This window comes from Fibroporia radiculosa (genome assembly GCF_000313525.1).
Source record: "Fibroporia radiculosa TFFH 294 genomic supercontigs, scaffold1959, whole genome shotgun sequence".
Classification (NCBI taxonomy): domain Eukaryota; kingdom Fungi; phylum Basidiomycota; class Agaricomycetes; order Polyporales; family Fibroporiaceae; genus Fibroporia; species Fibroporia radiculosa.
The window spans coordinates 24,610-37,397 of NW_012133324.1; the positions used below are offsets into that span (position 1 = coordinate 24,610).

Sequence of the window (12,788 nt, forward strand, 5' to 3'; positions counted from 1 at the left end):
CTTCTCGTATCTCCAAGTACAAGATTACAATGCACGCGAAATACTGCAAGTCGCGCAGGCGTATTGCAAACCACATCCATATCTAGTCGCTACAACAACACTTATACCATCAACTTGTACGTGTAATCAGATATCATGCCTCCCCAAATCAGATAGCCAAGACCGCCATTGGACTGTCAGATGGGAACAGTGATGAGCTCGGTGGGGACGCATGTAAAATCTATGGCTAAGAGAAACCACTTACTTTCCAAATCTTCCCACCGTTCTTCTCCAGATCAGCATGGCTAAGCTGCCAGATCAGGTGAAGGGCGGTGCCCAAAACGGTGATCACGAAGTATAGCGGACTCTGGCCGTTCAGATGTCCTGCGTACGCGAGGCAGCCTACGAAGGCAGCCGCAAAGAGGGCCAAGATGGGCCGAATATAATTTCCGAACAGAAGGGCACAAGAGTGGACTCCAGCTTGAACGTCGTCCTCTTTGTCTTGGCATGCATAAATGGTGTCAAAGTGAATGGTCCAACTGGGACAAAATGTGAGAGGATATCGAAAGCTATCAGAATGATTCTGATAATTTACCAGACAACCCCCACTATCATGACAGTCATCAGCTTCCAGTCAGCGGAGCCTACGTTCGAAATCCACACGACTGGAAATCCCCAAGCACAATCGAACCCTGGGAACAGCGTAAGTTCCCAAGATCATCTCGTCATCCGGCGCATTTCAATACTCGCCTAACCATGCCTGTGGCCAGTTGGTGAAACGTTTTGACAGAGGGTAGACCATCTCAAATGTCAGCAGACCGAAGAGTCCCACTTTGGATCTGTGATCACATGAGTCAGAGCGACAAGACATTCGACGAACCACACGTACGCTTCTTGCCCCGCCAATGCGAGCACCGCAATGAGAACGAAGCAATGTACGGCGAGAAAAAGCAGCGCCGCGGGAACAGTGATTGAGCCAGAAGCTATAGGTCGAGACTTCGTACGTTCTGTGATTTCCCGTCAAACGATTGCGAGAGTCCTAACGTGGGAGCGCGCGTACCAACTTGACGATCAAATTCCCTGTCACAAATATCGTTCCAGATACATGCGGCATTATGCCGGATGGTGCAACCGACAAGGTAGGCGAATGCCTGGATGGCAAGCTGTCTCGGTGGAAGCCCAAGCGCGTACCCACACATTGTTAATGCCCACACTGGACGCCAGTTGTCAGGTCATGTCAGATTAGTGGTTTAAAATTCACGTACTGCATGGCCAAAAGAAGAGGATGGTACCGGCAGGCCAGAGGTGAATCCTTGTCAGCCTCCAATAAGACTTCCATGTGGGAGATGGGTTTGGTGAAGCTTTGGTCGGATTCTTGGACATGATGAGGAAAAGAGATGGGGTCGAGGGGTGGGTGCAAGTAGACTGTGTGGGCGGTTTAAATGTCACCAGAAGATAGACGCGTGCTGATGCATAGCCATGGCAAGCACTAGCCACTGGATGAATTTCTGGACACCGTTTGGACGTTAAGTTCCCATATTTTCAATTTTTACCTCGCTTAAATCGCTGACGGGATCTCAAAACCACCGTAGATTGTGATCAAGAGCATGATAAAACTGATCAGGGTGGATCCTGCCTGACTTCATCCCAAACACAAGAGTGCGGAGAGGGGTCACGACCCCGACTCCAGACAAATGCATCGGGATTTTGACGATAGTTGATGGGATGATGCGGTCTAAACCTGTTTAAGACGTTCTATAATATCAATTAGTCTAAACTGAACAATATTAACTGCATTTGTAAATTCAAATACCGTGGGCAATAGTACTTCCACAAAACCACCGTGTGCCTGGTTATGTGCAGAAAGTAACACTTGCTATTGACTCCTCTTGTTAACTTGCGGGGAGATTCGTAGCTGGTCTGAATGAACTGGCTCCGGCGCGCAAGCGAAGCGAGATGACGGGACACAATGAAAAACACAGAAACTAGGGGAATTGTGCTGAACAATGAACCTGATTAGTCGTTATGTAACGAATCAGCTTGAGTGCTGGCCTGGATCTGTATCAAGTAGCAAAACACCCACAAGAAATAGCGCTGGGCGATCGGCTCTGGCAACCGTGCGGAACGCCCTACTCAACTTAGAAAAACCAGAATTTCAACGACTGCACAGCAAGTTGATTGAATCACTAAAAATTATGCTCACCGCAACTAGAGATTCAAACTTGGTAAGTAGGCTACTAGGGGGGGACTCGTAGGCTGATGTGGACGTAGCGATCACCGTTCATTTGGCAGTTGATAAATGCAGTTGCATCATTACTGGCCGGAACTATGATATGATACCAGGCCGGCGCATGCCGTCCTAACGGGTTGTAGCGCGGTGAATCGAATTGGTGAGAGTACATTACACCGCTACTAGCGTGTAACTTTGACCAGCACTTACCTCTAAGCATGTTAAGGAGCAACTCGGAGGAATGATGAAAAATCACGTCTCGGACCAGTCCTAGAGGAACACTGATCTTTCTGCTAGGACGTGGGAGTCCTCGGGCTCGTCATCTCATGCGATGGTAACTTGAGTACGACCAACTTATAGCAGCTATCGTTAGTGACTACCACAATCTGTGGACCGAAATACGCTGTGACGGCGCTGTCCAGTGATAATGTCTCCAAAAGGAAAGTGTTCACGTGACTGAGTAGCTCCAAGTGGCAATCGCCTTGAACTTGTACTTGTAGCCTGCTGAGGCCGCATTTACTCTGCCGTAACGTAACATCTTTCACTTCGGGTGCGGGAGTTTCTGCAGCACCATTCTGCTCGCCCTATAATCTTAATTGTACACATATATGCTTGACGGGACTGGGTAAGTGAAATGCCTCAGCTTGAATACGTAATTCTGACGTGCACACGCAGACTACGCCAGTCATGGTATGCTTCGCTCGACGACGCTGACACGTATTTTCGCCAGCTTTTGGCCTCCCATGCATCACCGGATTGGAAGCGGACCCCTCTCTCCGTCGACAGCAGCGGAAAGGGAAAAGCACGGGCATCACCTATCCCCGAAGTCACAGATGTCCTCCTGCACAGGAAGGCCGTAAAAGGCGGCGACACCGTATACCGAGCTATCCTGGATGTGCCCATCACAGATGCGCCAACTTCTCTTGAATGCTGGAAGGCCGTCTTATCTGCACCAGAGCTGAGAAAAGAGTGGGATCCCGCTGTAGAGAGCGCGCACATCATTGAGATGCTCGATCAAGCTACGAGAGTCTCGAAGATCAATTTTACGCTTGGATGGCCAGCCAAGTGAGTATTTGTCTTCATGCGTGGAGCTCGTTTTAGCCTTGATATTAACCTGGATAAAGTCCGAGGGACGCGGTTATAGTCTCGCGCTCCTTTAACGACTCCACGACCCTGGTCGATATTTCGACGTCTTTACCTCGCTCGCCTGATGCGCCAGTTTTCATTCGACCTTCCCCGCCATATGTGCGATCGGAAGTGGCTCGTTCGTATTCCCATTTTGATTAGTTATACCCTTTCTGACCTTTCTTAGTATTCGCTTGGTGCGTACAGCTCATAAACGACCCGCTCTCGCCATCCAAATACGGCCCACGAATACGTATCACTTGCTTTTGGCAGCATAACCTGAAGGCGCTGTGGACATTCAACTCCACATCAAGTCTAGCGCAGCAACTGTGCGCGATGATGATCGGCCTTTACAAGACTGTCAAGGAGCGAGGGGCGCGTGTCCCTCAGCTCATTGGTTTTGGGAACGGGGTTTCTGTCGAGCGTGTGCGGTTTGAAGTCGATCGTGAAGCTCTCACGTTGGACTACTCAATAGTTCCCGAAGACGACGACGATACTCCGCATACAATGGAACAGGGATTGAATGAGCTATATGCTGTTCGTCAGCATAGGAGACTCGCCCGATCGGTGGAGTGCGCCCTACCCGCGTCTGTGGGTTGGGATGTACAGATCACTACGAAGGCATCATCTGAGCAAGTTTCGCAGCTACCCTGGACCGCGCACGCGACACGAAGTGCACCGACGTCAGATTCGACCACTGGAGAGTATGAGAAGGTGATTTTTGCTGTAAAGCACGCGACACTTCCCAACGATCATGTGGTCTTGAAAGTCAGGGTTACTGTCGAGCTATCAGGACCATCCAGCGGAATACGCATCAATGGTATACCACAGTCGATAGAACAAGTTGAGGAACGGGATCCTTTGACACACACAGTTCCCGCACAGGTATTGCAAGACATGTCAAGTGCAGCAGATATGAGCCTCAACGGACAATCTTCTATGGGCTCTATTGCTGAGAGCGCATCAAGGTCGTCTACAATCGCAGACAGACCCCAGCTGAGACGTGCAGCGTCGGCGCGCACCGCTGCGGGAGACAAGTCAATTCTTTCGAGAGTGAAGCGTAACTATATATACTTCTCATCCTTGATGCAAGAGCCTGAGGCGAAGTGGAAGCGCAGTAAGTGCAGTATTTGCTGTGTATTGAAGGAATCTTATGCTCCGCGAAGATGTCGAGGCGAGGGGTGTTACAATTGCTCAACTCGACTCGATTGACCCTACCCTCGTGGTGTATCGCGCAGAGGCTACGTTTGTCGGTTTAGGATTGTGGGATCTCTATTCTGCTATCGCAACACCAGGCGCGCGGGCCTATTGGGACAAGCTGTATGACGATAGTGTATTGATTGAGGATCTGAACGAACTCACGGAGCTGTGGCACCACAAGACAAAGCCCGCGTGGCCGGTCACGTACGTTATCTCATCGCTTTTGAAACGCGGCATGTAGAACCTGAGTTATCCTTTAGGGAACGAGACTCGGTCGTGCTGAAGACCGTATACAAGTCTCCGACTACGATACATATTTTCGCATTTTCTGCCGACGATCCAAACTTGTTTCCCCACGTTCCACCAGCTGATCCGAACGTCATCCGGACACAAATAGACCTGCAAGGCTGGGCTATCGAGGCACTCTCACCTACAACGACCCAGCTAACGCTGCTCGAACAGTCCGACCCCAAGGGATGGTCAAACAAGGCCTCGATTCCCCAGCAGATGATCCTTGCTGTTGCAGGTGTAGGTGAATTTGCCATCAGGTGTGGAGGCCCTCCCATCGTCACGCGACTAGAAGGCGCGAGAGCGATGCAATCTCGATATGACCACGAAAGAGGCAACTTCCGCTTTGAGTACGAGCCATGTACAAGCCGTCGGACCTCTGGGGTACAGAGCTCGGAGGACTCGCCTACTACTATTACCCCACCCCCTTCGGCCGGACTACCCGTCATCGAGTGCGAGCTACGATGCGATCTAGACAACTGGGCTTCGTCGCTGGATATTGTGGTTGATCCTCCGCCACAGTCCATATCTTGTCTCCGCCGCCATCGGCTGTCGTCTGGCGGGGGTGGACTTTGGCTCACGATCACTCATGATGCCGTTGGTGGAGAAGAGGAACGGCTACAAATTATTGTGCGTAGAGGTCCGATGAGCGCTCCGAAGGAAAAGGGGTTGGTCATGGTGAATGGTGCCAAGGTGGATGTGGACGTGGAGGAGCTGCCGGATCGTGAGGTGAAGAATCTGCAGAAGCGAAAGCGTGTCAAGCCTGCGCGAGTGCCTCTTGACCAGCCACCTGTGATTGGCGTGATCCGGAGGAGGAGAGCAGAGTGGGACGCCGATGCTGGTACACAGACTCCGGACGAGCCCAGCAGGTTGCCGACTCCCGATGGCATTGTCACGTCTGTGCCGACGTTTGTGGCCTCTTTTAACAAGTTTTTCAGCTTTGCTGTAGAGCAGGCAACGGTGACGACACAGCAAGCCGTCGCTGCTATTTCTCCCGCTATGGTTAATGGCATGGATGCAATTCCGTCGGCATCGAAGCCTCCTATGCAATATGCGCTGGAAGCCCTATCGTACCTTCAGAGCGTCCATGCGCGTCCCAAATCCGAAGGTTGGGCGCTGGTCAGTGAAAAGGATTTTCCTGTGTATCGCAAGACGGATCCAGAGATATCGCCCGTTATTCCAGTGCACAAGGGCGAAAAGGTTATTGAAGGCGTTTCTGCGGAGGAACTTGCTTCTGTTCTGGCGAACTATGACTGCCGAAAGAACTGGGATACACGATTTGATTCCGTACACGTCTTCGAGGTATTCGGGGCCGACCTACACACGGAATTTGTCGTGATGAAGGGGGCCTTCCCGTTTCGTGACAGAGGGTTCTATCTAGCCTCGCTGACGGCACGAGAAACTGCGTCCTCGTCATCGTCTCGGCGCATTGCTAGCGACCTTGAACACTCTCAGGACCAGCGAGCGGCGATCTATTGCGTATCAGCGTCTTTCTCTCCAGAGTCCGTCTCGTCGTTCTCTCCTTCCAAGTACAACTCGTATTCACTTCCAGTTGGTCGGGTCTACGTTGATGGATGGATTCTGGAGACTCTCGATCCATACGGTGCAGAAAACTACGCGATTCCGTCGACAAAATGCACTCGTGTTGTCGCGGTCGACTACGCAGGCTCAGTACCTGCAGCGGTGAACTCGATGATCAACGGAATGCTACCCAAGTCAATCATCGCCGTCGAGTCTTACGTGAAGAGTATATCGTCTCCCCCTCTGATGAGGCTTCCTTCCGTGGGTTTAGCGCTCTCGCCAGTTGTCGAGGATCCTCTAAGGCAGACAGCGTGGACCCTCCGGCGTCGAGACTCTAACCGCACGCTGATCGCGGCAAGGTATGATCCTGCAAATAGAGCGTACAAGAGCTCGATGATCATCAACAGTTCTACCGCGTTGTCCCCACGGCGTTCGTCTCATTTCAACGATGCGACTCCCAAAGCTCGCAGGATGACCCTAACTGTGAGAGCGAAATCTCCTCCAGATGAGCAACGACAGAGTAGAAGTGAAGAACTCTCCGATTTGCCGCCATCGACCTCGCAAACCAAGAGCGTATCTCCTGACCCAGGTCGGTCTCGATCCCGCGACGGCGCACGAACTTCCACTTTTACATCCCGGGGCGAAGTTCGGCATCCCAAAGACCTGCTTGTATCCGAATTGGTCATCGACTCGAAGCTGTACCCTGATGGTTACGAAATCCACCTCGCATCACGGATCGACAGGTCGAAGACGCGTGTGTCGCTTTCCTCTCCAGTCGGAGACGCGCCCCCGGAACAGAAACTGCCATTCTCATACTCCGCGTTCACCCTGCCCCCGTCGCCATTGCACTCTGCAGGACTGAACACCGACCGCCCGCCGCGGCATCTGCTCCGTTTGACGCTGCCCACGGCGCAATATCAGGTTTCTACGATACAGGACCCGTTGACGGGCGAGGTACGTAGTGCGCCGCCAAAGCCGCAATGGTTCTCGGAGATGGAGGAGGGGCGCGTCATCCTAGAGGTGCAGATCAAGCCGGCCCCTGCAGGACGCTCGAGCAAGAAGACAACAGTCACTGCAGACGGAAACGCAGTGACCGTCCTCGCTGAGAAGGAGTCTCTGAGCAGTCTCGGACGAGATGACCTAGTGGACAGTAGGGCGCTCAAAATGGACCTTCTTGCCGGGTGCGAACATTTTGCATGTTTGCAGCGTGCGGGGAAGACTGACCAGAGGCTACAGCTCATCTGGGGACGGAGACGCAATCCCGGAGGAGCTGCAGGAGGCGGTAGCGGTGGCCGACCATCTGCTGGAGGATGCGTCGCTCGCGCTGCAGGGTGTGTCGCAGCGCGACACGCCGGACACGACAAAGAGCAGCAGCGCCGTGCCAGAGGATAGTGCGGACGCGGGTGACAATGTGAGCGCTTATACCATTTACACCCATGTCAGATGACGGTTGCTGAGAAGTTCCGTGTGCGGCGCACGCACCAGGCTCCGCAAGTTGCGGTCTCTATCCCCGAGACGCCAGCAGCTGACTCGTCCACGAATGGACTTCTGCGCTTCCTGAACGCGTATCCCAACCCTCTTCTGCGATTCACGACGCAGTCTAGGCGTTCTAGCGTGCACTCGCCGGCTGCGCCCTCGTGCGAGCATGTCCCGGGCTCGATAGCGGGGGACGGCCAAAGGAAGGACGGGGCCGGTGCGCCGGATGCGAGAGGCGAGCGGGTGGGCCTGCTATCACGGAGGGCTGGAGGGAGAGGAAGTTACCCGTTGTCGACGGTCGTTATCGTCGCGCTTATCGCGTTCCTCGTGGGGTCGTTCCTGCGGTCGCTGCTGTCGCCTGCCGACTTCATCTACGTCGTCCCGGACCGGCGCGAATTCGAGGAGGCGAGTGCAGGGTGGAGGGAGCTGAGACGGCTGTTTGAGGTGAAATACGTGCTCGGGGGATGGGACTTTCAGATCGCGGCCGTGCGGCGGCACTGAAGGGTGCTGGGTGTGGTAGAGTAGCTCTAATATTATAATCATGGATCATGGCGGCGCAGGGCGACCGACTGGTCGATGCGCCGTCGATCTGTCGGGCCCGGTTGGATTCCGCGCGGAGACTGTTGGGCCCCGCCTCAGAAACCTCAGTTCCGCGCGGAGTTGACAACCAAAATCCCGGCAGAGAGCGTCTCCGATCCGAGTCCTCAGCAGCGGCGTTCTCTTTCGAGGATGTGGCCCATATGGCATGTTCTGGACGCGATGGGACTGCGCGCGTATCACGGTCAATAAAATCTGATAAATTCGTCTACGCCCCCGTGGGCGGTCTGTCGGTATTTTCTGGACGAGACACGGAGTTGTGGGGACAGTGTTTGAGATTGGGAGGGCGCGGTGGCCCGACTCAGCGAGAGCGTGGAGGACTCATCTCAGATTGCAGTGGGCAGCTTTCGCACGGGCGCAGACTGCCGGCTGAGTTTACTTAAGTCCCCCCGCCCGATTCTCATCGGGCGTCCTCGCGCTTCTGGCCTGCACCGCGCCAGCCTGCGCCCTCCTTCCCATCCCAGGCGATACCATCTCTCTCCTCGCCGTCGTCCACGACGCTCCCCCTCCCCCCGCCGTCGTCGTCCTCCCGCCTGCCCTCGTCCCCCTCGCCCGTGCTCTGCGCGTCTCCTCGTCCCTCCCGCCATCCACCCCGTCTGCGCCTCAACCATCCCACACATCAGGATCTTGACAATATCTCCCTCGCGGCTCCAGCCAGTCATATCTGCTATCTCCTCGCAGTCGCCTTCTGCTTTCGTGTCATCTTGCCACACTCTTCTCGTCGCCCTTGCCAGCAATGGCCACAAGCGCGGATGGCGCTTCCCAGGCCGACTCTCCCTCCAATGCTCAGTCTTGGGATGGCGACAAAATGTGTGTCGTCTCTCTCATCTCCATCTCGTCCGCTGATGCTCATAGTTCCTCGCCTGGAGGTTCAACATATATATTTACGATTATTGTCTAAAGCGTGGATACACCAAGACAGCCGAAGCGTTGGTCCATGATGCCGCGATCACTCCAGATTCTCAACCACCCATAAATGCCAAACAGGGCCTGCTTTTCGAGTGAGCTCAATTTTGTCTCTTTTGCACCCGCGCTAACTCGCGTGCCCTCCCTAGATGGTGGAGCGTTTTCTGGGTTTTATTCACAGCAAAGAGTAGTATGTCGGGGCCGGATGATGCTATGTTGTATGTCCAGGTGCGTCTCGTACTCCTCTGCCGTCGTCCAGTCTTTCTGAGAGGCTGCCACAGCACCAATCACACCGACAACAACAAGCGCGAATTTCCCAGCCACCACAGCCGCGTATGCTCAGCGGCGTTCCCAGACCCGGACCTAATCCACCCAACGGCCCTATTCCGAACGGCGTTGCACCCAACGGAGTCGCTTCCACCCAAGGACCCATGCCAAACGGCACCCAATCCTCGTTTGCAGGCGCATCCCATATGAATGGGACCTCCGGACCTTCGGGTGTTCCAGGTGCGTCGGCACCCTCACAGCCCCCTGGTGCACAACAGGTGCAGCCAGGACAAAGACCGGTAGGTGTTCAACAGCGTGTCCCTCGCGAAGATACACCATACCGATTAGCCGCCATGCCGTATTTATCGCAGAACCCCAGCGCCCAAGGGCAGCAGCACAATCCCGCAGCTGCATTGGGTTCCATAGGCAATGCCCAACTCTCCAACCAGATGAACAGTCGCGGGATGTTACCCCCCAATGCTCATTCTAGTGCCCTGGGTCCCTCCCATACACCACAACCTGGCTTTCAGCAGCCCCATGGACGATCGCCCAGTCAACCAAACTCTCCGGGTCCGAATGGTATGATCCCATCACCTAGTCCCTCCCTACAGGCGCGTGCAATCCCCAATATGCACACAGGGGACATACGGCTCGACACTCAGATGTTGAACGAAATTCTTCGTTTGCCTCAAGAAGCTCTGCATCAACTTCGACAGGAGGCTGGTGTCGGTGATAAGGATTTGCCCTCACTCTCTGTAGAAGAGAAGGTACACTTACGTTGCTGGATCTAGAAATACCATATTGACGACCTTATAGCAACGGCTGATTAATGTCGCTAAACGAAAAGGGCAGCTGACGCCTTACAAGCAGGGACCTCTGGGACCACCTGGGCCAAGCAATGCTGCTGCAGGCCCTTCGACCTCAATTTCAGGCCCTCCAAATCAGCAGCGGAACCCGCAAATGCCTCCAGACTCGCAACATCCACCGCAAGGCCAGCCACAGGGTCAAGCACAACAACAACAAATACAGCAGCAACAGCAGCAACGCGGTAACAAGCGAAATAGTGCTTCGCCAGGCCACGAAGTTCGTATTTTCTCTGCGCCAATCTGGTAACACTTGGCGCTAATGTTATTTCACTCATTCAGCAAGAGCAGATACCGAGGAATGACGCCTCTCCTCCCGATCGCAAGCGGCTGCGCGTTTCGTCAACAGCGGGAGAGCCTCCCCAGCAACCTCCTATGACGCCATTGGCCCCGGGTCCATACCACGGACTACAACCTGGCGGTCCTGGAGGGCCGTCTCACATGCCGCCAAATGGGATGATGCGACCGATGTTCCCTGGCCATCAGGCTATGCAAGGCATGGGTAACAATCCGGGCATGAATATGGCCATGTCGTCAGGGCTAGGTGGTCCGCAACAAATGGGCAACACGATGAGTCCGGGAATGATGAATCACCCGCCGCCAAACGGTATGATGAACAACCAGCAGATATCACAGGTCAGCGAAATGGCGTCTTTTGCATCATTATCTGAAATTATGTGCTGACTTTACATCGATCGTGATCAGATGCAGTATCGACAAACCATGCATAATTTGCACAAGAACAATATTCCACATGGCGCATTGAGCACTCTACTTCCCCCTGGTGTGACTGGTTCGCCTCCCGCATTTGACAACGTCCTCAATATGGCTCACGGTTTGCGAACACCTGCAGGTCAATACCCTCCTGGCGTTCCAGCTCCTCCCGGAGGCCCGCCAAACCGCATGGGTCAGAACAAGCCTATGGGGAATATGATGCCACCGCCACCGTCACCAAGCATGTCCGCCCCTAAGAACATGGCTGGTCCGAACAAGGATGGCTCTGGCGGCGATTCGTCGGCACCGAATGGACGAGTGGACGCGTCGCCACAGAACGCTCCCGCGGGCGTGGGTCAAGGCCAGCCTCCTCCCAGCGGTGGTGCACCTGCAGGAACGTCGACTGCTCCACATACCCCGAGTAACCAGCCTCCGGCAGGGAGCATGCCGGCGCCCTCGCCGTCTGCGATGATGAATAACTCGTCAACACCATCTATGGCTCCTAGCATCCCACCGGGGCCGCCGGCGCCTGATTTGGGCGCCTCGCTATTTTCTTCAGCTGATTTCTCTATGGGGCCTGGGCTGGACGAGTTCTCGTTCGGGCAAGACGGCGGTGGTGCGCTGAATTTTGAGGAGGACTTCCGAGAATGGTTCAGCTCCGACAGCGTCACAGGCGTAGAGTGAGCGCGCCGTGTGGGGCGGCACGCGCGCTAGTGTATAGCATTTCTTGAATGTTGTGGATGGACTACGAGCCCTCTCCCTCCCGGTGCGCCTCGGTCTGGGTCTGGATCGCCGCGCTTGTCTCGCGGATAGCAGGTCCCGTCTGGCCGCCTCTTGGATGTTGTCGTTGATGTATTTATGCAAAAAGCCGTGCGCCCCCGACGCTGGTATTCCGTATGCTTCGTTGTTTACATACTTTGTCCCGCGTTAATCTTCGCTGTCGATTTTGAGCTTGTGTTATCCTAGTAACTCATCTGCCCTGCCGTCTGGCTGTCTGTCATCCTTAGTCATGTATTTGGTACTCCCGGATGGAATCGATATTTCATTATCTCTCCGAGGTGGTGGAGTGTACGTATATAAGTGCACAACATTGGCAGGTCGGTGATGTGAGCATCGCCCGAGGAAGGCCGGGCGGTGCGCGAGGATGCGATGGTCGAAGGCATTAATTGAATTATACTCTAAGCGCGGTTTAGGGAGCTGTGAACCGATTCTGTCCAATAAAGGCTCATTGTGCGGTTTGTCCGAAAATATGTCAAGACGAACCTAAAAATGTACGTCAAAGACAGGCAGGTTTATATGAACGTATCCATACCGTCAAGCATATCTATAGCCTTCATATCTCCAAGCTGCATGGCACCTACCTGTGGTGTGACTATCAAGACTGTTGTGTTACGGTCAGGCGCACTTCATATTCCTGAAGTTTGTTCCAAAAGCGGCAAGGCGGTATGTCGAGCCTGCTGCAACAGAAGACAAGTCGGTGAGTGTGATTGGCGTTAAGACTTGACCTCAAGTTGGACTTGCTGTATTTTATCGGCCAGCCAAACTTGACATGCGAAGGTTTGTGTATAATTGATCTGTGGTGCAGATGAAGATGATGACACAAGAATGGAAAAAAAAAAAAA

At 54.0% G+C, this 12,788-nt stretch overlaps 3 protein-coding genes across 3 annotated transcripts; 2 read left to right on the forward strand and 1 right to left on the reverse strand.

Moving 5' to 3' along the window:
* Nucleotides 1–101: 101 nt before the first annotated feature.
* FIBRA_03378 (uncharacterized protein) lies at nucleotides 102–1,362 on the reverse strand (the record flags this gene model as incomplete). The annotated part of the gene is made up of 8 exons (XM_012325222.1): nucleotides 102–173; nucleotides 245–518; nucleotides 575–587; nucleotides 628–671; nucleotides 726–818; nucleotides 869–986; nucleotides 1,040–1,192; nucleotides 1,245–1,362. 8 exons carry the CDS (start codon nucleotides 1,360–1,362, stop codon nucleotides 102–104), a joined length of 885 nt encoding a protein of 294 aa, XP_012180612.1.
* Nucleotides 1,363–2,817: 1,455 nt separating this feature from the next.
* Nucleotides 2,818–8,320, forward strand: FIBRA_03379 (uncharacterized protein; the record flags this gene model as incomplete). The annotated part of the gene is made up of 8 exons (XM_012325223.1): nucleotides 2,818–2,834; nucleotides 2,885–3,274; nucleotides 3,334–3,473; nucleotides 3,522–4,451; nucleotides 4,501–4,738; nucleotides 4,795–7,524; nucleotides 7,580–7,754; nucleotides 7,787–8,320. 8 exons carry the CDS (start codon nucleotides 2,818–2,820, stop codon nucleotides 8,318–8,320), a joined length of 5,154 nt encoding a protein of 1,717 aa, XP_012180613.1.
* Nucleotides 8,321–9,152: 832 nt separating this feature from the next.
* On the forward strand, nucleotides 9,153–11,850 carry FIBRA_03380 (uncharacterized protein; the record flags this gene model as incomplete). The annotated part of the gene is made up of 7 exons (XM_012325224.1): nucleotides 9,153–9,226; nucleotides 9,286–9,417; nucleotides 9,472–9,550; nucleotides 9,604–10,356; nucleotides 10,406–10,672; nucleotides 10,735–11,088; nucleotides 11,158–11,850. 7 exons carry the CDS (start codon nucleotides 9,153–9,155, stop codon nucleotides 11,848–11,850), a joined length of 2,352 nt encoding a protein of 783 aa, XP_012180614.1.
* Between the last annotated feature and the right edge of the window lie 938 nt (nucleotides 11,851–12,788).